The 27,957-nt window shown below is 49.4% G+C and overlaps 1 protein-coding gene across 2 annotated transcripts in view; it reads right to left on the reverse strand.

Moving 5' to 3' along the window:
• Positions 1-27,311, reverse strand: part of DAGLB (diacylglycerol lipase beta) — a 31,498-nt gene extending 4,187 nt beyond the window's left edge. Inside the window, exons 1-14 of one of the 2 annotated variants that reach the window (XM_027611385.2) lie at positions 27,138-27,311; positions 25,515-25,666; positions 19,679-19,850; positions 18,320-18,578; positions 16,584-16,706; positions 15,533-15,660; positions 14,535-14,661; positions 14,092-14,175; positions 11,625-11,702; positions 8,585-8,665; positions 8,362-8,489; positions 1,428-1,496; positions 1,269-1,341; positions 102-352 (exon numbers count right to left, since the gene is read on the reverse strand). In XM_027611385.2, coding sequence (XP_027467186.1) covers positions 102-352; positions 1,269-1,341; positions 1,428-1,496; positions 8,362-8,489; positions 8,585-8,665; positions 11,625-11,702; positions 14,092-14,175; positions 14,535-14,661; positions 15,533-15,660; positions 16,584-16,706; positions 18,320-18,578; positions 19,679-19,850; positions 25,515-25,666; positions 27,138-27,232 — 1,820 coding nt within the window. In that variant the 5' untranslated portion in view covers positions 27,233-27,311. Of the gene's footprint in view, positions 1-101; positions 353-1,268; positions 1,342-1,427; positions 1,497-8,361; positions 8,490-8,584; positions 8,666-8,713; positions 9,908-11,624; positions 11,703-14,091; positions 14,176-14,534; positions 14,662-15,532; positions 15,661-16,583; positions 16,707-18,319; positions 18,579-19,678; positions 19,851-25,514; positions 25,667-27,137 lie in introns of those variants that run through there. The other variant, XM_027611387.2, reaches the window with a different exon arrangement.
• Positions 27,312-27,957: the final 646 nt, after the last annotated feature.

Raw genomic sequence — 27,957 nt, forward strand, 5'->3', positions numbered from 1 at the left:
AAGGTGAACTGGCAGAGCGGCCCTTTAGGCTGAAACCTGTGCATTTTCGACCTGTGTGGACTGAGCCCCGTCTGCTCCGTGCCCATGAGGCCTGCACTTACCTCCCTGAAGCACCTTCTTCCTCCAGGTGGATGATCCTGCCGGGAGGGTAGAGAGGCGGGTACTTGGTGGGGGACTCCAAGGGGGAGTCACTGGAGAAGCTGTAGGTCGGGGACCCGTGCGTCAGCAGGCTCTGCTCCCCCAGAAGCGGCTGCGTCAGGTCTCCCTGGGCGCCCCCGTCCAGCTCCGTCGGAAAGTTATCCGGGCTTCCTCCAAACAGCTCATACCAACACCCGTACAGCAAAATCTGGTACTGGCCGAGAGACCCAAGAAGGCAGCCTGCTCGTTACTCTGTGACGCTTTCACTGTCAACACAGACCTCTGCCCCAGAAGCTCGTGCCGGAGGACGGTGACCCTCAGAGCTCAGACTAACGGTCTTTCTAAATCCTGGATCTCGGGGGCGTGGAGGTCAGTGGCCTAAACTCCTGCGTCTCTTGGGCCATGAAGCCGTATCAAACATGAAGCAATATGTAAAAACCAAATCCTGCCGACGAGCTTTACTCTTTCCCTTCACGACATTTATTAATTTTTAAAACTCGGTGGCGGGGGATAGTTGGGGGTAAGGAGAAGCTTATTTTAAATAAAAAGAATTTGAGTAACAACCATAAAAAATGTCAGAAAACTGGTTAAAGTCACTTCTAAAAACTCTATATCCCCTCCCTGCCTTAGGGGATATATCCCCGAAGAATCATTTTTAAACCTGTCCTTTAAAAAAAAAACAAACTTTTCAGTACATCACTGCTATCTTTCTCTAGTGGTCAACGAAAACTTACGTCACCATTTTTAACGACTATAATATTCCACAGTACACACACACTCGTACTTCTTCAACTCTGTTCAGCAGCCTTATTTTCTAAGCTTTGGGACCAAAAGCATCAAAATATTGTTGGTCACAAGACAGGGCTAAGAGAGTATGACAGAAAGCAAATCACATAACTAGAACAGGGATGGTTCTACTATAGTATTTTCTAACTGTGGCATTTCATGACTGACAGCCATTTGCTTTCTTCGGCGTCATCTGTAGAAGCACACGAGTCTGTGTGGAGGGTCAGAGAGAGGTTCAGGCGACGGCATCAAATGCCCCGCTCGAAGAGGCTGTGAGTTTACAAACTCTCCTTGGCGCACAGCCTCAAACTCCTTAGACCCTCTTACGGGGCCCCGCAAGTTACCTTGGGCTTGTTACAGTGAGCAATCACTCGCAAGATTCTCTTCTTCAAATCTTCCAGGTTAGTCACACTTAACCTGTTTGTTAGCAAAAGACCAGATTGAGCCTCAGTACTTGGTCTTTCAGCTGCTGCAAGCCCAGATGAAGCATCCAGCTGACTCACCTGGGAATGACATCCTTGCCTAGGACAAGTGACACGATGAAGTTCTTAGAGTATTCATAAAGGGATTTGCTGAAATTTCAGGAAAAAAAAAATTAGTGAAGTTTCAGGATTATATTGCCCACAAAAAACTCCAAAGGGAAATGAAGTAACTTTGCCAGGTCAGTGAGGTGAGTTTTCAGAGTATAAAACTGTTCTCTACCCTTTAAAGGAAAAGAGAAATAAAATGGAGATACTCTGATCACAGCAACTCGTTTGCCAGATTCTAGTAAAGCCACAACATGCACCAACCAGATCAAGATGGCAGACCGAGCGAGCCTATGCTTGCATCCTTTGACCCAGCGACCCCTGCTCGGAGGAATCTAACAAAGACGCTCGAGACGCAAAAGGCTATTCACTGCAGCTCTTACTGCTTGTCCTAGCAGAGGCTCCAACCCCAAATATCCATCTGTGGAGAACGGTTCAATTCACAAACCCCGGCCCGCCCGCAGAGTACCGAGTCCTTTGTGCTCTGGGGGGTGATCCCAGGATGTGTGGTCAAGTCAAAACAAGCAGATGCACAAGGGCATGAAGTGTATGCTACCTTCTATCTAAGAGGGGAAGGGATGCAAAGATAAACATACTTGCTTTCATATATAAATGAGAATAATGGAAAACTAAGTCAAACACTAATGGCTACCTTAGGGAACAAGGACAGAAAGGGACATTTCTGAATGTAACTTGTTTATAGAGTTATCTGTGGAACCATGTCATTGGTTTATTTAATTGTAAAAATTAAAACAAAAGCAATTCCTAAAATCAAAAGCCAAATGAAACAAATGAACCTAAACAGTGCCATTAACCAAATAAGAATTATTTCAAGTGACTACAACAACAGAAATCTGGCTGTACATCCCTAGTGGGAATATCACGTAAGAACAAAACTGCAAAAAAATCTCAAACTGCCTTCAGCAATCATTCTGAAACTGATCCATCAGTCTGTTTTCTAGGACATACAGCCAACAGTGCAGAGGAACGTGTTAAAAGTGACATGGTGAATGTGCAGGAGAAATCCAGAATGTGGATTCTCCAGAACTAACCTGGTTTCAGAAATAAAGAGGGAACTGAAATATCTATACATTAAAGGAGAGTTACATAATTTCCATGTGTGTGTGGATCCCTTGTACACATGCTTTTAAATTTGATTTAAAAACAAAAATACAGTTCCAAGACAAACCCACTGCTGAGGGGTGGGGGGGTGGAAGGAACCAGTGGCAAAGGGACACAGGACATCCAATCCAACCTTGTTTGGAATTTAAAGAAATTAACTGTAAAACATTTATGAGATAATGAAGAGAACACGATCAATTATTGGAATTAAATTTTAAGTGCTCTATGCTTTAGAGACACATTAGGGTATTTACAGATGAATGATAGGTCTCAGATTTGCTTCAAGGTACTCCAGCCACAGGGATCTGTGGGAAGTACGGTGGGGTACACTAAGATTGGTCATGTTAACAAATTATTGACGCTGGTGAAATGGTGGCTTTTTATACTATTTGGTTTGAATTTTTAATTTTTGTATGAAAATTCCATTATAAGGCAATAGTTTTAACAGATCATCATAAGCACTGAAGAGAGAATCAGTGAACTAGTAAACAGATCTGAAGAACTATCCAGATCGTACCACTAAAAGCAAAGAGACAGGTATGAACGAGAGTTAGAGATGCGAAATAAGAGCAAGGGGCGCGATGCCTGATGGGAGGCTCTCAAAGTGGGAGAACGGAGAAGAGGCAGTCACATGTGACTAGGCCTTCACAGATTTGAGAATCTAAAACTTTCAATCGAGAACATTGAAGACCATACACTTCAGATTAAAGCAAGCACCCACATAACCTGGATGCATCTTACTGAGTAAAAGAAAATGCAACACAATCCTGCATACTGTAGGATTCCATTTTTATGACCTTCTGAAAAAGGCAAAACTACAGTGACAAAAAAATCCTTGTGCACCTGGGGGGGGGTTGTGTGTGTGGAAGGGCCGGATGGCAAAGGGACACAGGACATTTTAATGGTGATCCTGTCAGCCCCGAAAGGCAAAAAGACAAAACTGTCATTCATGAAATTATACAGTTTAAAAAAAAAATCTGCAGATGAATTATAATTAATAAGCAAATTTAACAAGGCTGTTGGATACAAGATCAAAAGACAAATTTCTATGAGATTAATACATGTCAGCAAAAGATGTGTAAGACTGGAGAAAATCATTAAAAATTGAAAGATATTCAAGAGTCCCTAAATACCTGAAAACTGACTTCATGTTCAAAGGTGGGAAAACTCAATAATACATCACTTACCTCTCAACTAGAAAATAAAGGCAGTTGAAATAAAAAGTCTAAGCTTTTTGTTTATGGAACTTGCAAAATGATTCTTGGGCTAAGAATAGCCAACAAGGCTTTTTAGCCAAAAAGACCATCACAAAAGTGGAAACTCCACAGCCAATAAATACATGAAAAAAGCCCCAATTTCATTAGCCATCATGGACACGCAAATCAAACCACAATGAAACATCACTGCACACCCATTGCACTGGCAAAAAAGTTTTAAATCTGAGATTAACTGTTGGTGGGAATGTGGGGCGTGGCGAACTCAAATACACTGCGGGCACACGTACGCTGGCGCAGGAGCACGGGTGTGTCACACGCGAAGGGGGGGCATGTGCACACGCGTGCTAGTAATTCCCACCTCGATCTACACCCAGAGGGGGTCAAACAACCGACGTCCCTTAGCAGCGACACAGACCATTTGTGATCCATGTACGATGAGACAGAACCAGAACGGACAGAATCACGTCTTACAGGTATCAAACAATGGGGAACAAAAAAGGAAAGTCACAGAATAAAATTAAGTACGATTCTAGTTCTGTAAATTTCAAAAAAAAAAAAAATTTTCAAAGCCAAATTATTATGTGGAGACCTGCATATACGTGGTAAAACTACCTTAAAGCAAAGGAAGAATTTTCACAAAGATCAGGACGGTAACGCTCTGTGGACGGGAGAGGAGAGGATGCTCGGGGAATTTCGAAGGCGCTGACTGCTCTTGTTGCTCAACCTGGGTACAGAGTTGTTTTGTTTTGTTTCGTTTTTGAGAGAGAGAGCACGAGCAGAGGGAGAAGCAGACTCCCCACTGAGCAGGGAGCCCCATGTGGGGCCTGACCTGAGCTGAAGGCACATGTTTCACCGACCGAGCCACGCAGGTGCCCTGAGTGTGTGTATTTTTAAATCGGCCTTACTGAGGTACACACCGCAGAACCACCCACTCTTAAGCGTACAGTGAGTTCTGATAAATGCATATAACTGTTTTAACTACCAGCACCATCAAGATAAAGAGCGTTTCCATCGCCCCCAAAAAGCTCCCTGTGTCCCTTGGCAATCAATCCCACCCCCAACCCCAGACAACCACTGGTATGCTTTCTGTCATCATGTACTTCTGTCTTTTCTAGAAGGTCACATAAATGGATTCTTACAATAGGTCTTTTGTGTAGGGCTTTTTTCAGACAGCAAAATGCATCCACGCTGTATGGATGTTTGTTGCTTAGTTTCAAAAATATGTTTTATGTTGTTTCACAATTTATAAATTCAGGTATTTTTAAAGTCACTCATGTCTTTTCATATGTACAAGTATATATTTTAAAATAGAACTTAGGGGCACCTGGGTGGCTCAGTGAAGTGTCTGCCTCTGGCTCAGGTCATGATCCTGGGGTTCTAGGATAGAGCCCCACATCAGGCTCCCAGCTTAGCCAGGAGCCTGCTTCTCCCTCTCTCTGCGCCTCCCTCCGACTCTTGCTCTCTTGCACATGTTGTCTCTCGAATAAATAAGATCTTTAAAAAAACTTAAAAAGAACTTCTAAAAATTTAAAAAGTACACCAATATTTATATATAACAGATTTACAATGAGAAAAATGAATGTAAATATGCATCAGTACACTAAATAAAAATGCCATAACCAGATGATAGAATACTAAGCAGCTCTATAAAAAACATGTTCTCAAACAATATTTAAGGATATAATGCATACAGATTATGTTAATTTGTAACACACACACACACAGCTGAAAGTAAACAAATAGTTACAATGGTGAATTCTGGGTAGAAGATCTTTGATCTTTCAACCTTTTCATATTTTCCAAAATTTCTATGTTGGATACAAATTTATTTTTTCCTCCCTTTTTTCCTTCTTTTCAATTGTAGCACAAATTTCGTTTATAATCAGGGCAAAGATTATACAAGATTAAGTATGTTGAGTAAGAAAGGAAAAATGTACTTTTCAAACTTAAAATAATCAGTAAACAAATTCAATAAAGTTGTAGGACAGAAATCAAGAGAGACAACTTGGGGAGTCTTGCAGGGCCAGCCCCAGACCGCTGCGGTGAAGCAAATACTGCAGCACAGCGAGGCAGATGAATTGTTTGCTTTCCCAGGTGCGCGTAAGGTACGTTTACACCACACTGAGGTCCGTTAAGTGTGCAATGACGTGTCTAAAAAGCCAATGTACATACTTACATTAACAAATATTTTATTGCTAGAAAATGCCAACCACCATCAGAGCTTTCAGCGAGTCAGTCATAATCACGGGCCCCCCCAGATCAACATAACAAAATACGAAATAATGAAAAAATTTGAAATATTGCCAAGAACTATTAAATGAAACAGAGACACAAAGTGAGCAAATGCTGTTGGAAAAATGGCCCCGACAGACTTGCTTTTAAGGCAGAGTTGCCACGAATCTTCAATTTATTTAAAGAAAAAAAGAAAAGAAAAAGCAGTACTTGCAAAGCACAATGAAACAAGGTATGCCTGTCTGCAGAAATCTGCATAATGAACTATCAGAAAAATAAGACATCAATCCCACTTAACAGTTGCACCAAAAAAATATGAAGGAATAAATTTAGCCAAGGAGGTGGAGACCTGCCCACAGTAAGACGCTGATGAGACAAACTTAAGACACAAATGAATGGAAAGATGTTCCGTGCTCACGGACTGGAATAACGATACCGTTAAAATGTCCAAACCACCCAAAGCAACCTGGAGTCAGTGCAATCCCTATCAAAATTCCAATGGCATTTTTCAAGAAATAGTCGAAATAATCCTAAAGTTTATGTGGAACCACAAAAGGCCCTAAATAGTCAAAGCCATCTTTAGAGGGAAGAACAAAGCTAGAAGCCTCATGCTCCCTGACTTCGAACTAGATTATAAAGCCACAGTAACCACAACTGTATGGTACTGGCAGAAAAACAGACGCAGAGCCCAGAAATACACCCACGTAACTGACAACAGAGGAGCCAAGAATATACGATGGGGAAAGGACAGTCTCCTCAATTGATGGTGGTGAGAAAACTGAAGCCACGTGCAAAAGAATGAAGCCGGACCCCCAGCTCACGTCACACACGCAAAAATTAACTCATGACAGATTAAAAGACCTGAATATGAGACCTGAAACCAGAAAACTCCTAGAAGAAAACAGGCAGTAAGCTCCTTGACATTGGTCCTGATGATGATTTTTTAGATTTGACACCAAAAGCAAAAATAAACAAGAGGGACTGCATGCAACTGAAAGTTTTCTGCACGGCAAAGGGCACCCCCAACAATAGGAATGGGAAGAAGTGTGCAAATCCTCTGACAAGGGGTTGATACCCAGAATATATAAGGAATTCACACAACCCAACAGCAAAAAACCAGTAAGATTAAAAAAATGGGCGGAGGATCTGAACATTTCCCCCAGAAAGACCCGCACACGACCCACAGGGACGTGAGAAGGTGTGCAACATCACTACTTAGCAGGAAATGCAAATCAAAACCACGGGGAGATCTCACCGTCACACCTGTTAGAATGGCCAGGATCAAAAACAAAAAGCCCCCCAAGCCCAGAAATGTCAAGTGTGCGTGAGGATGTGGGGAACAGGGAACACTCATGTGCTGCTGGGGAGAAGAGTACGCAGGTTCCTCAAAAAGGGAAAAGCAGAAGTACCGTAGCAACTGGCAATGCCACTTCCAGGTCTGCACCCGAAGGAAATGAAAATACCGACTTGAAGAGCTGTCTGCACGCCCATGTTCACTGCACCATTATCTGCACTAGCCGACGCATGCAAAGCACAACGTAAGCGTCCGTCGGCACGTGAACGGATCAGACGGGTGTGTGCACATACGTACACGATGGCCATGAAGCAATGAAAACGGAATAAAGCAGAAGGAAATCCTGCCATTTGTAACAACGTGGATGGACCTTGAGGGCATTATGCTCCACGAAATAAGTCACACAGACTTCTTTATCCTTACGAATACTGTAGGATCTCACTTACATGTGAAATCTAAAAAAAAAAAAAAAAAACAAAACCCAAAACCCAGCTCACAAATCTAGAGAATGAGGGTTGGTGTTGGCGGCTGCAGAGGTGCGGCTTGTGGGACAGAAGGGAGTCAAAGGGCACAAACTCCCGGTTATAAATATAAAAGTCACAGTCACTGATGGGGACAGAATACACAGCTTGGCAACGCCAGTTCAGCTGCTGTGCATCTGAAAGTTGCTAAGAGAAAAAATCTTCAAGGCTCTTACCACAAGAAAAAAAAAAGTGAACCCCGTCACCACGAAAAGTGATAGATACGCTCTTCTGCATCACTTGCAATCACGGCGCCGTATGCAAATTCCAAATCGCTGCCTCGTGCAGCTGGCGCTGCTGCCAGGCCGTATGCCCACCACACCTCCGTTTACATTAGAAGCTCGGCACCCTCCGCACCGTGTAGGAGAGCAGAGTTCCGCTCACACAGACCTATGAAAGGCTCTCCAGCGTGTCTCCAACCGAACAGGGCCTGAAACAAACCGGTGCTGCGGACGCGCGAGCAGAATGAAATCACAGAGGCAAGAGCAGCGCGGCGCGCGTGCCCCCGGCCCACACGTACGTACCTCAGCAGGCCCCTGGGCGGGGAGAAGGCGTAGCAGCGGATCTGCGGGTACGAGCTCCGGAGCATGATGGCCAGCAGGGCCGCGGCACCCGCCCCCAGGCTGTGCCCCACCACCACCAGCCGGTACTCCTGCAGGCCAACAGAGAATGCGGCACGGTGAGGGCAAAGGAGCAAACTGTGGACACGTGACAGACAATGAGAGAAAAGACAAATTAGAATCTCACGGGAGCAATGCTGAATGCTTGGCTCAAAATCCCATCGTTGACGAGGCGCTGGTAAACGTATCTGGCGGCTTGAGAAATCCCCTAAAAATGCAGACAAGAGAAGGCGGCTGTTGGTCATAGGACGAGGGAGGTTCTGTCCCATGACAGGGGTACGCCGTGCATGCTTCTGCGTCTCCCCAAAGCCGAGGTGAGCATCAGGGGATCGGCGGCCGCAGCTACTGCGCCCCGCCGTGCTCCTGGTCCCCGGCGCAGGGTTGGGCGTGGAGCGGGTGCTCCAGGACTAGTTCTGGGGACGAAGGAATGGGTGACATCCACACCTTTCCAGCCAGCAGATCTTTCTGTGGCTTTTCTGTAGCCACACGGTATTTTGCTGTATGCACAGACCACAGTTTACTTCAGCCAAGTCCCGATGGCCGGTCCCATTTAGATGATAAATGACTGATCTTTTAACAAGATGTTAAAACATAAGGTTCTGAATTGGTGGTAACTGATTAAGCATCCGGTTTCTGCAGAGGCAAAACGAGGACCACTGGAAGCTGAGTTCTAGGGAGGTTAGGTTTTAATTTCAGAGAATAAATAAAACCTAAAACCTAACAAATACAGCTGCCCTGAGAACCAGGCTTCCTGAAAGTGAAGCCATCTGCACGGAGGACAGAGCACCCTGTGGACGAGATGGGCCTGTCTTCTCTCCCAGCACCGAGCGGGAGCGATCCTGGGCCGAGATGGGAGACTCATGGCTGCCTCAAAAACTCCTGCCAATTCCCGAGTCAGTCACTACCGAGGTCCATGGGAGAAGGCTGACCCTGGCCACATCCAGGAGAAGCTAAGAGGAGGTCTGACGTGTTTACCGTTTGGGAAGAGCACCTCTTGCCGGACCACCGCGCTTCCCGGCCTCCCCTGCGGCCGGCTGTGCAGCCACCTCTCACCCGCCGCGGGGACCGACCACATGTCCGCCTCGGGACAGCTGAAGCCAAAAGGGACCTGGACACAGCAGCCGTGGCGGAGGCCCTGGCCTGCATCCCACACACAGACAGCCCCCCCGCCACCCGGAAAGGCCAAGACTGCGTTCAGCGGCACAGCTTCGAACTCCGGACTGCTCTGGCCGGGGTCAGAGGCAGAGCTCAGGCCCGCCGCCACCACTACCACCGCCTTCCCGGCCCGAGGGAGCTGCCCCCCGTGGGAACCCGGCTGGAGGAGGCCAGGCCCAGCGCGCACCTGGTGCACGCACAAAGCCTCGACCTGCGGGCTGATTCTAGGAACACAGCCGCAGCCCAGGCCACAGGATCCTGCCGGGTATTGTGTGGTTGGCGAGTTGATGTGTCGCTGTAAGAAAGTAGAACATTTCTCTTTGTTTTTCTTCACACGTGCCCAGTAGTGACACTGGAGTCTTCGGTGACTTGAGGCCCAAAAAGACAGTTAAGGGTTAAAGGGGAAAATTCAGATTCCCAGGACTGTCCCACTTCTAACTGGTGGCAGAACGAAAGCCTCCAGTCTGGCTCCAGTCCGGCCCCGTCCTGAAAACCGTCCAGGTGGGACCCCGGGGCTCCATCAGCTACGCTCTCGCTCTGACACACGTTTTTATAAAGATTACACATTTTACTTAAAAAACGATCACCACAGAAGTAATACGGGTTTTGGTTAAAAAACAAAGTATATAAAAACAGCACAGGCCCACTGCCCTCCACCCCAACATCCCTCTCCCCGGAAGGAGCTGCTGGAACCTCTGGGATCGAATCATTCCTTCAAATGTGCAAACGCTCTGCTCTGCAGCCTGATTCATCATCCGGGAGACGTGAGCCCAAACCACAGTGAGATACTGCCGCGCGCCCACTGGCACGTCCAGCTGGAAGCACCAAAACCCAGAACATAAGCGGCGACGAGCACGTGCAGAACGAGGGCCTGGCCACTCGCTGGTGGGATGTGAGATGGTGTAGCTGCACTGGAACACAGCCCGGTGGTCCCTCAAAACGCTAAACGTGGCAAACACCACCAGACACGCAACCCCACTTCTGGGCAGGTTCCCTAAAGCACGGGAAGGAGGGACTCGAACAGCTGTCTGTCCATCCCTGTTCTCAGCAACAGCGCTGACAGCAGCCAACGCCTGGGCGTGACCCCCACGTCCATCCGCAGACGAACGGATCAAGCAGAGGTGGTCCCTGCACACAGCGGGGTGTCGCTCAGCCAGAACGGGAAGGGGGCCTCTGACACATGCTACCACCTGCATGCACCTCGAGGACACTGTGTTCGGTGAAAGGACAAATAGCTGCATGACTCCACCTCTGGGGGGGGTCCCAAGAACGAGCGCCCTGGGGGGCACTGGGTTACCAGGGGCTGGGGGTGGGGTGGGGGCGGGGCCATCACTCACGGATACGGAGTTTATGTTTGGGGTGATGAGAAGGTACAGAGCCTCCTGTGTGTCTCCGCCGCCACCGAATCAGATACTTACAAAGGGAAAGGGTTGCAGTGATAAACATCACGTCACATAATTAAAACCCTTTTAAAAAACAAGTCCACCCGAGGCAGGCCGTTTCTGTCCCGCACAGTAAGACTGAAAGGAGAACCTTGTGTTGTTGACACCAGCGGAGGGAGCCGGCCGGGCCACAGGGAAGTGCTGGGGGCGCCTGCAGCTGGGGGGTGGGGGTGGGGGTGGGGATGTGGGAGGGGCTCCCGGGTGGGGGGGCCTGTACTCAGCTGAAGCTTCTCTTCTCCACAATATAGGACTTCGGTCAAGGGAAGAGCGTTCGACTGGGGTTCAAATGCCAACTGACACTATTGAATAACTGTGTGGCCTCTGGCAAGTCCCTCGATGGTTCTGAACCTGCTCCTTTCTCTTAAAAAACCAAAGCAACCTCATGAGGTTGTCATGAGAATTTCTACGAGAAGAATGGAAAGCACTTACTTTGCACAGCACTTGGCACCTGGTGGCTATCTGCTGTGTGGTTTTAGCATTCCCGGGAGAGAGTCAGAGTTGGAAAAATCCTGACCCCTTTAAGCTTCACCTTAATGGAACATTCCTGAACACACACCCCAGGGCTTGTACCTTGTGTGCCGAACAGTCTTGCACCCCACACTCTAAGTTGAGGGTCTCATTCTCCGCTGACAGGTCCGTGAGGATGTCCTACAAAGAGCGCATTGGAAGAGACCGTCGGGACGAGCTGCGCACGGCGGCCAGGGGGCAGGTCCCTCTGAAGGACCGCGGAGCGCTCCGGTCTCCTGGGTCAGACTGCTGAGGACTGAACCTGACACCTGACCTTGGGGGGGAAACCCAGGCGGCTAGGAAGCTCCTGAGGGACCCACGGTCGGCAGGGAGGGGGTGTGGGACGTGGCTAAGACACACCTGCTGCCTTCCCTCACTGCACACCTCTTCTAAGTACCCATGAAGCACAGAGCCCTGTAGCTGGGTTCTGAACAAAGCATGCTTCCTGTCCTCAGGGGGCTATCAACAGCTCACTGAAAGCTAAGGGAGGATAAGAGATGCATCAGAGGGGAGAGGGGTGTGTACTGCAGGGCGGAGATGGGGGTGGGCTTCCTGGAGGAGGTGGGACCTGAGCCAAAGACTAAAGGGAAAACTTGCTTTCAGGGAACAGAGAGAGGTGGGCAACCCCACCTAAGGGGCCAGCAGGACCCGAGGCAGAGCGTCTGAGCACAGGAAGGAGACACAGGGCCAGGCACATGGGTGCTCAGAGGGGCCGCGGGCAGAGCCCGAGAGGCAGGTGCGTCCCCAGGACCCAGTACAGTTAACCCGCTGCGGATGGGACTCCATAGTAATACCCTGCAAAGCTCAAGGGGACTGCGGCCCATTGGAGAACCACCAGCAGGCTGAGCTCGGGGCGGGAACCAGAAAGGCAGGCTGGGGTCAGGTCACAAAGCATCAACGGAGCTATGATAAGACACGTAAATTTTCTATTAAAGAGTAATGGGGGGGCACTTGGGTGGCTCAGTTGGTTAAGCGTCTGCCTTCAGCTCGGGTCATGATCCCAGGGTCCTGGGATCGAGCCCTACATCGGGCTCCCTGCTCCGCAGGAAGCCTGCTTCTCCCTCTCCTGCTCCCCCTGCTTGTGTTCCCTCTCTCGCTGTGTCTCTGTCAAATAAAAATAAAATCTTTAAAAAAAACACCAAAAACTAATGGGGTGAGGTGCCTGGGTGGCTCAGTCAGTTAAGCATCTGACTCTTGATTTCGGCTCAGGTCAGAATCTCAGGGTTGTGAGACTGAGCCCCGTGGCGGGCTTCGGAGTGGGTGAGAAGGCTGCTTAAAATTCCCTCTCTCTTTGCCCTCTGCCCCTCCCCCCGCTCACACGTTCTCTCTCTCAAAAATAAATAAAATCTTAAAAAAAAAAAGTAATGGGGGGGCCGAGGGAGGTTTCTAAGAAGCACTGATAACATCTGATCCATGTTCTAGAAAGAGTTCTCTGTGGACGGTATGAGGACTGACTGGAAAGATAAGAGACCAGAGACAGGGACCAAGGTAGAAAACTGCTTCCCAGGCCCGGGATGGGGGATGGGGCCACAATGGGGGCCGCGGGGGCCATAAATGGACAGACAGCCGGAGGGACCGGGCCGGAAGCCAGGAGAGAAAGCGAGGATAACTCCACGGTGCCTTCAGGGGCTAGCTGAGGGATGCTGCAGAATTACTAGAAACGGGGGCCAGAGAAGGTGAGGTGTCTGCTTTCCTCGGTGCCCCGGGCAGAGCCCTGGGCAGGTGCAAAGTCCCCGCCAACACCCCGAGCGGCAGGCCCTGCCTCGCAGGGCGCCGAGGGCCCACACTGTGGTGTCTCGCTACACTTTCTGGGTCAGCGGGGAAGTGAGGACCAGGAAATGAGATGCAGCAAGGGCCAAGAACAGACCAGAGAGCACGACACGGAAGGAGGGCAGCGGCTGCCCACTCATCTGCACGGGGCCGAGAAGGCGGGGACGGGCCAGCTGGCACAGGGCTGGCTGGCGGGCGGACAGACAGACACGGCAGGCCCCGCGCCCCTGAGAGTCAGGCGGGCGCCTCTGGAGGAAGTCCTCCAGCGGGGAACCCGAGCCTGCTGGTCTGTTTTTTTTTTTTTTTAAAGTTGAGTGTGTTGGTTCATTGATTCTTTTTTTTTTTAAAGATTTTATTTATTTATTCATGAGAGACGGGGGGGGGGGGAGGGAGAGAAGCAGAGGGAGAAGCAGGCTCCCAAGGAGCAGGGAGCCCGATGTGGGACCCGATCCCAGGACCCCGGGACCACGACCTGAGCCGAAGGCAGACGCCTAACCATCCGAGCCACCCAGGCGCCCTGCTGGTCTGTTTTTGACACTTCTCGGTGAAAAGGAAACGACTCCCTCCATTTCTCCAAAGGCAGCATTTCACAGCCCTGGGTCTGCTTCTGCACTTCCTATCCCGGTGTTTCTGGCTACACCTGCTGCTCTAACCAATGAGCGCTCTACCCTCCGTTCCAGCAAAGGTGGGTCTCCTGGCACCTGTGGCTTGCTGTTCGCCCCACCCCTCGTCCCCGGACCTCGAGCATCAGGCCCCTTACCTGCAGAGACATGGTTCCTCTCACGGCTACCACGACAGATTCTTTCCTGTGGTCCAGAGCCACTAAAAACGGAAGCTCGTAGACCTGAGGGCGAGGGAAAGAAGCATGAGTTCTCAACAGAGAGAGCGCGCAGCTACGGGGCCGAGTTCGGCCGGCCCGGCGGCAGCGGGGCTGGGCTGCTCTACCACAGAAGGTGGGCTGCGTAAGAATCCAGGATGTATCTCTACAAAGATTTCCGGCTCCATCTTGTGTTAAACCCATGTGGGCTTCAGGGGGCCTGGGAGCCCCCTGAAACAGCATACAAACCGTGCGTGTGTGTGTGTGTGTGTGTGCACGTGCGTGCATCTATGCTCATTGTCCTTGGGGAGATAATTTATAACTTCCATCACACTCTCAAAGGACCCTGCGACCCCAGAGCAGTGACGAGGCACCGCTGTACCGACCTTGTCATGAAAGCTTATGTGAATGAAGTCCCTGTACTGCAGGCCCGTCGTGTGCAGGATGGAGCCAAAGTGACAGTGGAGCTGGTCTCCTCCGACCAAGTCGTATTCTGTCGTCCTGCTTCGACAACTAAACACACAGGCAAACGTGTCAGTTATGGTACTGACCGGGGAACATCAAGCTCACCCCCCGCTTCCCCAACAACCATGAGCACCGAGCTCACAACATTCAGCCCTTCCTCTGGCTCCCGTATAACGGCCTTTACTATTTCCGGGCACACCTCTCACTAGAGTTCTGACTTCTGAGGTCGTATTAATGTTTTACATATTCAAAAAATAAATCATATTAAGAACGGGAGAGACTCTAAAATCTCCAGGAATGGGACAAACTGGCATCTTGTTTCCTCCTATGATGGACCAAGAAGGGCAGGACGTACCTCCCGAGGAATTCCTGCCAAAAATGTGTACTCGACTCCAACCCAGAAGAAACCATCAGACAAATACAAACTGAGGGCCATTCACAAAATACGTAGACTACCGTGCAAGGCAATGTCACTAGCACGCAAGACAGAAAATACCATGAACTGTTCCAGACAGCCAGCCAAGCGCTATGCGTGAGCCTCACGCGGAGGAAACCTTGCTCTGAAGGCTCCTACTGGGACAAATGGGAAACTGTGACCAAAACCTAAGGGAGCTACTGCGTAACGTGAGATGTGCTGGCGCAGGGCGTGCGGAGTATGTCAAAGGAGGCCCTCGATCTCAGGAAACGCGGGCGGGGGCGTGCCCTCTGCGCGGGAAGCCAGGCAGGAAGCGATGATGAAGCAGCACAGCTCCAGATAAGCGATCCATGGGCCTTCTCGGTACCGCACTCACAGTTTTGATATATTTCAAAACAGAACGTTTTTGGGAAAGGGGAAACGGGATTATTTTTAGAAACTACAGTGGGGCGCCGTCGGAGTGACGGGTGAAAGGCGGGTGGGGGCCCAGGCGCGCCCACCTACCAGTCCCCGCCAATCTTGCAGAGCCCGGTGAAGGGGTTCTGATAGATGTAGAGAGGCCACCCATAGGCTGCTGCTGCAAACTGCATGTAATGGTGACAGTTGGCTAACTCGGCGTCCAGATCAGCTTCCTGAAGAGAAGAAAAACAGCTTTTTGTTTCAGGGAACGCATTGCGGACGAGACCAACTCACGAAGATCATAAACCTGAACTCGAACTCCTGATGCCTTTCTTTCCTCACGGAACAGACCTCAGCAGACTTCCACAGGGGAAACTCGTCTTTAAACATGGACTAAAACAGACCCCTCACTTTACAGGAATGCCGCAAGTACGGTGGAAATGAACAGCAGGAATCCCTGCTGACTTTTGGGGCCCCTGCTGGAACGAGCCAGGGACTGAGTCGGAAGCGCATGAGGACAAGCGGAGCGCCAGGTCCCTGCAGCAGCAGAGCCGGAAGGCCCGGGCACCTGTGTGAGGGGCAGAGAAATCCATCCACCCGCGTGCAACCTTCTCCTTCAGAAGCCTGAACAGCTGTGGCAGGAAAACTCCTCCAGCAAAACCCAACTGTTCTGCTCCCTCGTTCCAGAGAAGAGAGCAAACATGCCCACGGGGAATCAGGCCCATCCTTCAGCCAATTTCCTAAAAGAGAATGCTTTAAAAATACAATGGAGGAGGGGCGCCTGGGTGGCTCAGTCGGTTAAGCGTCTGCCTTCGGCTCAGGTCATGATCCCAGGGTCATGGGATCGAGCCCTGCATCGGGCTCCATGGTCCGTGGAGAGCCTGCTTCTCCCTCTCCCTCCCGCTCTGCCTATCTGTGCTCTCTATGTCTCTGTCAAATAAATAAATAAAATCTTAAAAAAAAAACAACCCCCACAATGGAGGGTGAAGCGGCCAGGAATGGGCTCCCTCTACCTGAGGGACCACAACTAGCAAAAGCCACACATCAGATTCCAAGCCAACTGTCCTGAAATTGTTGCTGGCCAGTCTATTTTGTTTTTTGAAGATGTATTAATAGTAAATGTCAAAACTGTACAAGGCACCAGAAAGACACTTACCTGGGGGTGCCCCGGGGAATGGCCGATCACCCCGTCCGGCTCCTGGCTATTCCTGATACTGTCCTGTTGCTGATGGAGAAGGGTGAGGCCCGCTGCTATGTCGCTGGGCACCAGGTCTGTGTCCTGGATGTGAACAGTGGCTTGTCATAAACTCAGCAGGGATGGCCCATGAGTTCCTTTTTAAAAATCCAGTTTTTTTACAGTTCATACGCACTCACACATAGGTATGTGTAAAGAGATTCCTTAAGAGTATTTTCCTTTCAAGAGTCCTTCTATATGTGAGCTTGATGATTTTTACTATCCTGCCCTCAGACAAATCCACTAGAGAACACAGAAATGTTGCTGAGCTTTTATTTTCAAATTTCATTTCAAGTAACTTAACTGACTTCACAGCTTTTGTATAGTTGGGAGCAGATGGCTAAGTAAGTTCACCATCTTTGTAGTAATGGCCAATTTTAGCCCAAGGTTAGCCTCTTGCTCAAGATACCCTGGTTTTGTTCAAAGAGTCCCTAGTAGAGATTTAAGAGACTGAACTTAGAATCACTGGCTACAGCAAGCCTCCAGAAGAACCTCAAACTAGGACAGCAACAGAGGGCGTCTCCTGTGCCTGCCTTCCCCCTTCTCTTTCAGGCAGGACTCCTCGGCTGCCTCCAGGCACTTCTGGTCCACAGGCACGGACCAGGCACTGGCCACTCGGCCTCTGAGCCAGCGGTTCTCCCAACTGTCTTAAGACCAGACTGAAGCACTCCTTGAAGGTTACTTTAGGGAGACACACTTCTCCAGCCCCTCCACGGAGGCTGTTGCGGCCACTGCTACCAGCCTACAGGGCCAGCCCTGGGCCCTGCAGACGCAGACACTGCACAGAGCAAGGAGGGACCGGCAGCCGTGCAGGACGTCATGAGAACGCCTCTCCCTTACCTGGTCTCAGTGCTGAACACAACAGTTTACCAGAGAACATTACAGGAAAACGCTGGATGTGAAAGGAAAACGAGTATTTCCAAATCACTGAAGAAACTGCTCTAGAACGAAAATGCCTTCCTGCATTGTAATAACATATTCAAACTCTCCTCCAAAAGCAGAATAATCTATCATTTCTATCATGCTATAAAATAGTAAACAAGGTCTGATACCACCCTGGATGCATGACACTGCCCATACCTGGTGCCTGCAGAGGACCAGCTGGATGGAGGACAGACGATTCAGACAACTGGCAAATCATCCCCAAAATATGCAGGTTCCATCATTTAGCTCCTTAAAAATGAACTAAAGGGCGCCTGGGTGGCTCAGATGGTTAAGCGTCTGCCTTCGGCTCAGATCATGATCCCAGGGTCCTGGGATCGAGTCCCGCATCAGGCTCCCTGCTCCTTGGGAGCCTGCTTCTCCCTCTGCCTCTCTCTCTCTGTCTCTGTCTCTGTCTCTCATGAATAAATAAATAAAAAGTTTAAAAAAAAAATGAACTAAAAATCCTGACAGTGTAACAAACAGGTGGCAACACCAGGACGCAGAGACCAGAGAGACGGGGTCTGCAAGCGCAGGGTCCTGGGTTAACGCCCCCAGTCTCCCCCCGACCCCGTCACACCACAGACCACACGTGGGCAAGAGCTCTTTGACGTGAACAGGGAGATCAGCTCCAAACAGAGTATTCATCTTTTTTTTTTTTTTTCCAGAGTATTCATCTTAACATAAGAGACATTTACTTAGGAGAAAGAGACGAAAGCAGACCCCCTTCAGCTTACTGAAAAGTAGGTTGAGAAAAGCTCTGCCGTACTCGAAAAAGCAACTCGAGTATGGTCGTCTTTCCCGACGCAACAGCACAGGAACTTGATTCTGGTTTCCCACACGCTGGTAGCTGCTGTCTTGAGGCTGTTAAGTAGCTGGCTCGAATCATGACTATCCAGGTGGTTGGGGCCAGAGGAGGGATATGGAGCCATTTTCCCCCCGAGTGGGTCAAAGACGATGATGATGGTGACCACGGTGGAGACGATGATAATCCAGCTGCAAAACAGGGAGAGAAGGCGTGATGGCCCTGGTCCCACATTCAGATGCGGATCTCCCAGAACCAGGTTGAGGTGAGCAACTTGTTTCTTCTAGAAAGTTTTTTGTGTTTTTTTTTTAAGATTTTATTTATTTATTTGTCAGAGAGAAACAGAGCACAAGCAGGGGGAGCGGCAGGCAGAGGAGAGGGAAAAGCAGGCTTCCCGCTGAGCAGGGAGCCTGATGCAGGACTCGATCTCAGGACCCTGAGATCATGACCTGAGCCGAAGGCAGATGCTTAACCAACTGAGCCATGCAGGTATCCCTAGAAAGTTCTTCATGAGCCTGTGGCTGACCCACGCCCCACAAAAATCAGAGCCTTAGAAGTGAAGATCACAAAAGAAAAAAGGAGATGCCTGGTAGGCAGAGTTGCAGCCTGGGCACAGAAGTAGCTGGAACCTGTTCTCCATGGTCCACTGGCCATGACCTAGGCCCTTAATTCCTCAGTGCCTCGGGGTTCTTCTCAGTAAAACCGAAAGAACTGTGCCACATCGTGGGAAACTCTGATGGGTCTTTCATTCATACGTGTGAGGCACAACATGCCAGATACTGTGGTTCCTGGATACGTGTGCCACGGGAAGACGCGCCTCTGCGAAGGGGCTCTGCTGCCCATGCGTGTGCAGCATGGGCAGGGCGACATCAGCACAAGTCTCCAGATTGTTCCTAAGACTGTGAGCCTGGAAACTGTGAAAACCCGATCCCGTGCATTAGTCCCTGTCACGATTCCTGACACCATGTTTCTTCTCATCCTGCCTTTAGTTTTTGCCCTTGAATTGGTCTTTGGGTTTTCTTCCTTCTTAAAACAGAAGGGATAGAATGCAGAAGAATGAGAACCAGCAAGAAAGAAAATGGTATCAATAAATGCGTTAACGGGAGATGAATTGTTTCTTATATATAAACGCATGTCTCTCAATTTTTATGATTTACTCAAAAAGGTCCAACTTCTAATAATTTTAGGAAGCCCACATGACTTGGGGCTATCTGCAGTGCCTCAGAAAGGTCTGCTTCCTTACATCTCAAATGCATCCGAGACAAGGAACCAAAAAAGACAAAGACCTCACCTGATGATGACGGTGGCAATGATGCCACTCACCACTGTCCTGTCACACTGCACGTCATCTGCTATCCAGGCAGCCCCCAGAGAAGCCCAGACCATTTCCGGAAGAAAGAGCGCAAGGCGGAAGTAAAGCAGTTTGGACATAGATTTCCGTGGTCCGGGATTACAGATGGTTCCTGAAACACAGAAGATACTCAACCCGGGCACCTGGCTTCCTCAGAGACTTGCTTTCCACAGAAACAGAGCGCGGAGAGCATCTGTGAGTACTGTAGGCGCGCCTGGTGGTTTCTACTCATAACTGGAAACCAAGGCCCAAGGGAGGGGTGGAGACAGGACAAAAAGCCTCAGATTCATTTCCTAGACTTACTAGGGTTTCAAGATACTTCAGGGTTCAAACTGGGATGACCATCTAATCACTGTCCAAATTGGGACACTTCTGAGAGAGGAAGGGGGTGCTATTAAAAATTATGCTGGGACAACCAGGACAAAACAGAGCTGTCCCAGGCCAACAGGGATACACGGTCACCTGAGTTCTAGGACATAACTCCACCATCTGGTGAGACCTATGGCGTTCAGGCACCATGTGAAACACTCTATACCCATTATTCTGTAATCCTCCTGACTCCGAAGATAGTCACCATCCCATTTTACAAATGAGGAAACTGAGGCTAACTGGGCTTAGTAACTACTTTCTAAAACCTAACCCAGAGGGTGCATGATGGGCGGTAGGGTTGATAAAGCGTCCGACCCTGGATTTCAGCTCAGGTCATGATCTCAGGGTCGTGAGATCGAGCCCTGTGTCGGGCTCTGTGCTCAGTGGGGTGTCTGCCTGAGATTCTCTCTCTCCCCCTCTCTCTGCCCCTCCCCCGGCACTCTCTCTCTCAAATAAATAAATAAATAAAATCTTAACGACAACAAAAAACCCCACAATCCAGGTCTGCCATAGTCCCGGCTCTCTGCCTCCCCAACGTCTGCACTCTTGGGAAGTGAACAATTCTGACGCGTGAGAACGCTTGAAGAAACCTAACATGCAGACACAACCTTTTCACCGTGTGTCTCAAACAAACCCAAGTATCTCACTGAGATCTGTGTGCTTTAATTCCTGATGTAAAACATCAACTCTCTCCATCTGTGAAAAAGTTGTGATAAATACTAATTGAAGCAACATAAAAATGCCACATGGTTAAAACAAAAACAGCGAAAAGAACCCCAAAACCCGAAACAGTGAGTGAAGACATTTCTAAGATGTAAAGAATGATTTGGTGAGGAAACAGCTTTTATGTTCCAAAAATCACCTTCCATTAAAATGGATTACTTAGGGGCGCCTGGGTGGTTCAGTCGTTAAGCGTCTGCCTTCGGCTCAGGTCATGATCCCAGGGTCCTGGGATTGAGCCCCGCATCGGGCTCCCTGCTCGGCAGGAAGCCTGCTTCTCCCTCTCCCACTCCCCCTGCTTGTGTTCCCTCTCTCGCTGTGTCTTTCTCTGTCAAATAAATAAAATCTTAAAAAAAAAAAAAAGAATGGATTACTTAAGAGTCACGTTTTAAAATGTTAAGACACTCTCCAGTTTCATGTTTGGCACAAAGACAAAATACAAGGTAACCAAAACACCACTCTCTCTCTGAGGGACAGGGAGTGCAGACATAAAAACTCGGCGCTATCTGGAGCCTCCTGCTAACAACAGCCGATCACCCGCAAAACAGGCAACCCGACCCGGGCAGGCGCCGTGAACACCGACAGCACCTGGGCCCAACGTTCCAGGAATGGGATAAAGTCGGAAATTAGGAAGCACAAAACGGAGTTCTAAGATTCCAAAAAGAAATCAAGATACTGAAAAAAACCTCCTTTATATAGTCATACCCGCCAACGAAAACATTGTCATTTACTTAGATAAGAGATTTTCCTCTCAAGGCAAAGAGGGGACCGGTGTGCACCCAGATGCTCCAGGGGGCACGGTGACACTGAGAACCCAGAACTGAGGAGCTGGACAGAATGTCCTCAGCGCAGCCCGGGTCTTCATCAGGCAGAACCATTTGGCCAGAGACCACAAAAGGCAGGCCTGCGTCACAGAATCTTTGGTTCAACACCCCTACACACTGCAGCAATCTTCCCCGGCGTGAGATGAGCAATGAACTCCTAATACAAACACGGAGGTGATGCAAGGAAACATCCCAGAATCACGATCAAACCCAGCGAATGGCACACCCTGGAGGTTGAGGGTGTTGTGCCAGGAAAACGTGGTAGTCATGAGGCTGGACCTTCCCCTAATTAAACCTCCTACATGGTAGGAACAGTAGGATTTCACCAGGGAGGTTCTCAAATCAAAACTAGAAACTGCCACAATATCAAGATTCTTCCCAACTATGCTACACTGATGACCAAGAAAAAGAGCAGAGGTAATTACACAAGGATCAGTGTCTGGGGTAAAGATGACTGACCCCCACTGGTCCCAAACGTGTGCAGCCTGTGGTGTTTCTTTTAGAGAGTAATACCAGTGCAAAGCTACAAAAACATGGACTTTCTGCATAAGTGACAGGTTAATTACTGAGATGCCTTACGGAACAAAAGGGGCAACAGAAGTCATCCATGGATCAAGAATAAAACTAACAAGGACGCCTGAGTGCCTCAGTCAGTTAAGCATCCGACTCTTGATTTCAGCTCAGATCATGATCTCGGGGTTGGCACTTAAACTAACATAATTTATAAAATATTGTTTTTAGTTCAGTTGTGGTATCTCTAGCCACAAGTAACGAAAGTTTAAAAACGGGAAGGACCTGGGACCGCCCTGACTTCGGGGACTGGAAATGCAGAGCTGGCACAGGCGTCATGGCTCTCCGGCCCCCCCACGGCTCTGCCCTCCTCTGTGTCGGCTCATCCTGGCGGTGAGCGGAGATACGGCAGGAACTCAGCAGCTCCTCCCTCCACAGAATCACCCAGACTGAAAACAGCCTATTGCTTCTGGATCTTTCCTAGAGGAGCAAGGAAAGACTCCCCAGAATTTTCCAGAAAACTCCTGAGTTTCACTGGCTCAAACTGGGTCACACGTCCATTCCAGAACCAGTCACTGACACATGAGGATCATTCCTGAGCTGGGTGGAGAGTTGGCTTCTCTGACGCACTTACTTCATATGTGAGGGATGGGGGATGTCCCAAATAAAACTGGGTTCTGTTTGGAAGAGGCTGCTGGACAGGCAACCCACCCATAACACAAACAACTGGCACATGACGCCTAACACGTACACCGTCAGATGTTTTCTGAGCTCTGACCGTGAGTGTGAGATGGGGCAGGCCTTAGCAAGTGCTTACAATGGGGAGCCTCAGTGAACATGGCCATCCATCATGGCGTACATGCCCTGACACCACCAAAAATACCTGAAGCAAACCATTTAAGGGAAAAAAAGCTTACATTCCTGCTTCAGATCTGAACCCACTATTATAGCGGCATACTGGGTCTCCTAACCAGAACAGGACATGAACAGAAAAGGCCAATAAATGACATGATACCACAGCTGAAGGGACACCAACCAAAGACTCCATGGTGCTGGGGCGCCTGGCTGGCTCAGTTGGTTAAGCATCTGACTCTTGGTTTCGGCTCAGGTCATGATCTCAGGGTCACGAGATCAATCCCTGCATCAGGCTCCATGCTCAGTGCAGAGTTTGCTTGAGATTTTCTCTCTCTCCCTCTGCACCCCCCACCCCATTCTCTAAAAAACACCACCGTCACAACACCAAAACCACAACTCCACAGTGCTAAAGCCACACAGAGGGCACTGACACAGATCACAAAACTGGGACCTTCTTCGCTCGAGACAATTCATGCATGCATTCATGTTTTCAGGGGCATGCTAAATTACACAGAGCTCTCTTTCCATATATTTCTCTTTAACTGGGCACATGCCACACCTCTTGGTCATCCAGAACCCTGTGGTCTTTCTCATGAAACACTTGGCCACTAACATTTCTCTATCACTCCCCATGAGCTATCCCCATCTTTTAAGTTTCAGTTGGTCATTCCACACCGTCAAGATCATGATTCTGCCGCCCAGTGTATCAGCTATTCCCTCCCAGTGCTTTCCCCATCATCTGGAGTATGTGAGCGTGCCTCCCACAACCCCACTCAAGCAATGATGAAATGTGCTGGAGGGCGGCATGCCATTCAGCCCTGCCTCTGACTGTGGTTTTTTTTTTTTTTTTTTATTTGACAGAGATAGAGAGAGACAGCACAAGTAGGCAGAGAGGCAGGCAGAGGGAGAGGGAGAAGCGGGCTCCCTGAGAGCAGGGAGCCTGATGCTGGACTCAATCCCAGGGCCCTGGGATCATGACCTGAGCTGAAGGCAGCCGCTTAACCAACTGAGCCACCCAGGCGCCCTGACTGCGCAGTTTTTAGTTACTAAGGCACCACGATGCTCGGCTCCTCCTATGAACCTGAGCACTCATATAGGGAGGCTCCCAACATTTTCAGCAAAGTGACTGCAGAAAACTGTAACATGGAGAAAAAAGATATCATTAAGAATAGACGAACTGTTACAACTCATTAATAAAAAAGGACAAATAACCCAACTTAAAACGGGGCAAAGGATCTGAGTAGACACATCCCCAAAGATGATATACGAATGTCCAGTAAGCATACAAGAGGATGCTCATCAAGGAACTACAAATCACAACGACAGTGAGATCCACCAGGACCGCTAGGATCGGAAAGTCAGACAAAGGTAAGTCTGCTGACGATGGGGAGAAATGGAAACTCTTTATAAACTGAAAGAAAAATGGTGTAGCTGCTTGGAAACCAGCCTGCCAGTTCCCCGGAAGGTTAAACACAGGGTTACCACATGACCTAGCCATTCCACGCCTAGGCACACATCCAGGAGAAATGAAAACCTCTGTCTATACAAAAACACACATGTGAACATTCATAGCGGCTTTATTTGTAAAAGTCCAGAAGTGTTAATAACCCCAATGTCCACCGACTAATAAATGGATAAGTAAAAATGTGGCAAACCATTCGATGTAATTATTTATTTTTTTAAAAGATTTTATTCATTTATTCATGTGAGACAGAGAGAGAGAGAGAGAGAGAGAGAGAGAGAGAGAGAGAGAGAGAGAGAGAGAGAGAGGCGCTGAGGGAGAAGCAGGCTCCCAAGGAGCAGGGAGCCCGATGCGGGACTCGATCCCAGGACCCTGGGATCATGATCTGAGCCGAAGGCAGACACTTAACCATCTGAGCCACCCAGGCGCCCCAATGTAATTTTTTAAGAAGATTTTTTATTTATGTGTGAGAGAGAGAGAGAGAGCGAGCGTGTACATAGGAGCTGGGGAGGGGGGTTGGGGCAGAGGGAGAGGGAGAAGCAGATTCCCCACTAGGCAGAGAGCCTGACGTGGGGTTCGATGCCAGGACCCTGGGATCATGACCTGAGCTGAAGGCAGATGCTTAATTGACTGAGCCAATATTATTCAGTCATAAAAAGAATCAAGAGCTGACACACACTAAAAGGTGAACAAACCTTGAAAACATTATGCTAAGTTTATGAAGCCAGACCAAACGGCCACATAGTGGATGACTCCACCTGTATGATCCAGAATAGGTAGATCTACAAAGTAGATTAGTAGATGGCTGGGGCTGAGGAAATTGGGGAAAAATGAGGAGGATTGCTAATAGGCAGAGGATTTTTTTTGGGGTGATGAAAATGTACTAAAATTGTGGTGATGGATGCACAACTCTGTGAATATACTAAACATCACAGACTTGTACATTTTAAATGGGTGAATTGTATCGTACATGAATTATATCTCAATAAAGCAATTAAAAAAGAACAGATATCAAATAGAAAAGGCTACCCCTTACCTTTCATGCTGACACACACAATGGCGGACACCGTACATATAATAACTGCTAGGAGAACAAGAAGAACGATCAAGTAACTGCTGAGCAGGGTGCCGCCTGCACAGTCCAGCTTCCCTCTGTGCATGAGGTACAAAGTCAAAATGCCAATCCACCTGCCGAGAGACAGGGAGGGTCAGAAATGGAAACCAAGGAACTACATTATAAAACATTACAGAATGAAATAAAAGGAGTTAATATTTAAAAAATTTTTTTTAGTTAAAAATTTTTGAAAAGCTAATATTTCCCAAAACAAGGCGAAGTTTGCGTTGGAATATAATTTTCTTCGATAAAAGATCTACTAAAAGAAAACAATAAAAAATCTACTAAGTCAATTACAAAGCGTAAGCTTTTTTAAAAAAATGAGTTTTATCCTTTCTGTGCTTACATGATTGTTCCTAATTCTCCGCCTCCTTTAATATCTAAGAGGCATTTAAATGCCATAAGCAGGCAACTATAATGTGGGCTGATGAAAAACAGCAGCCCTACCATGACTCAGAAACATGCAAGCGTAAACCAACAAAATACACGCTTGCTAAAATATTAACAAGATAATGTTCACTTCTGGGGATTAACAAGAAACTGACAAACACACTCTGTCATCTGCTGTGTGTAATGCAAAAATCAGGAGGTGGTAATCAAGTTATGCCAAGATGTTCCACGGTGAACACTGATAAGCTTGAAAGGCCCCGTACTGCAGACTTACATATATTTTGTAATTCGGTGCAGAACAAGGAAAAACAGCACCAAACATCGCAAAGCAACAGTGACCATTCACCCGAGGCATTTCTGCAAAGGGCAGAACATCGCCGGCAAGAACGCTGTTATTAAGGATACAAGCCCAGGTGTGGAACTGGGACTAGAGAACATTTTATGCTTTTGTCAGTTTTGTGGTATCAGGACTTTGGGTCTGGAAATAACAATGGGAAATGATATTGGAGAGACCTGGCTCTGAAAACTATGAAACTACTGAGGAGCCGCTTCCAATATTTCACGTTCTTATATTCCTTTCTCCTCGAAAATGCACTCTTATTCCCTGCCCAGCCCCTCTGGGAGCAGACTTGAGGCGCCCAATTCCACTTCCCATCGGTTGCACACTTTGTGCCAAGCCTGGCTGCTCGTCGGGGAATTCGGCCACAACCGGCTCCAGGACGACAGGCAGGCTACTATTTCCCACACTTTCCTTTGGTTGACACTTGATGCCCCGAGTTTCCATGCCGAGCGCCATAATGATGCAAGTGGCTGTTCCTGCCTTCAGGAAACAGTTCCCGGAGGCCACGGCCTTTGGTCGGCAACCCCGTCCCGGAGGCTCCTGGGGCCAGGCCTCGGGGCCGCACGCGACTGGAGACCCCCTGGGGGACCCCGGGCCCGGTATCCCCGCTCCAGCCTCAGTGTGCCCTCCGAGAAATGGGGAGAGCGGCTGCACGCCCGTCCTCGGAGGCCTTGCGCGGTAGAGAGGCCCAGACGAGGGAACGCGGGCACCGCGTCCGTGCGCACAAAGCCGGCGACACCGCCACGCTTCCCGGGCCGCTTGAACCCGCTCCCTCCGCGCCTCGGCCGCCCGCCCGCACAGCCCACCGCCCTTACCACACCACTCGCAGGGACAGCTCGAAGAACCCCGGGAAGACCAGGTCGTCGCTGGCGATGGCCCAGCGCCGACCGAAAAGCACCATCCCAGGCATTGCTGAGGCCCCGCTGCCCGGCCTCGGGCCGGCCCGCCGCGCGCCAGAGGCCACTCGGAACCCCGCGCCCTCCGGGATCCAACGCCAAACTGACTGCGACTCGGCGCAGGCGCGCGCGAGGGTCGGGCCCGGCGCACGCGCACTGAGCCCCGTGCGGCCCCTGGACCCTCCGCGCCTGCGTAGAGGCGCTGACCGGAAAGGCGCCGGTCAGCTTCTTAGTGCAAGTGTGTGAAGTCCGTTCTGATAACGTTCCCGTTTTGTAGATAAGGAGTCTTCGGGGCGCGGAGGAATGAGCACCTCCTGAGGTCCACGGGTGTTAATGGTAGATTTGGGACTCCTCCCAGGTCTGGGCCTCCAAGCGTGTGACGAAGTTCACCCTCGGTGCTACCCGCGGTCAGGAGTGCCGCTTTAGGACGCCTCTCGAGTTTAGGGTTTGAAACCACCCGGCGGCTTGGGGCTGGGGCGTGGGGAAGATCCTGATCCTCAGAGCCCACGGCACCGAGCACTTAGCACCTCCACTCTGCCCCACCCTGGTCCGAGCCCCCTTGAGACCCCTTCGTCTCGTGCCAGCCCGGGTCTCCCCACTGCGCTCCCTCATTCTGCCCTTGCCTCCCACCCCCCGCCCCCCCGTCAATGCATTTCCCCTGCAGCAGCTGGGGCGACCTTGTTGAACCGTCAGAGCAGGCCCATCCTCCGCTTAGGATCTTGCACGTCTGCACTTTGTG

Source organism: Zalophus californianus, chromosome 10 (genome assembly GCF_009762305.2).
Source record: "Zalophus californianus isolate mZalCal1 chromosome 10, mZalCal1.pri.v2, whole genome shotgun sequence".
Lineage (NCBI taxonomy): Eukaryota > Metazoa > Chordata > Mammalia > Carnivora > Otariidae > Zalophus > Zalophus californianus.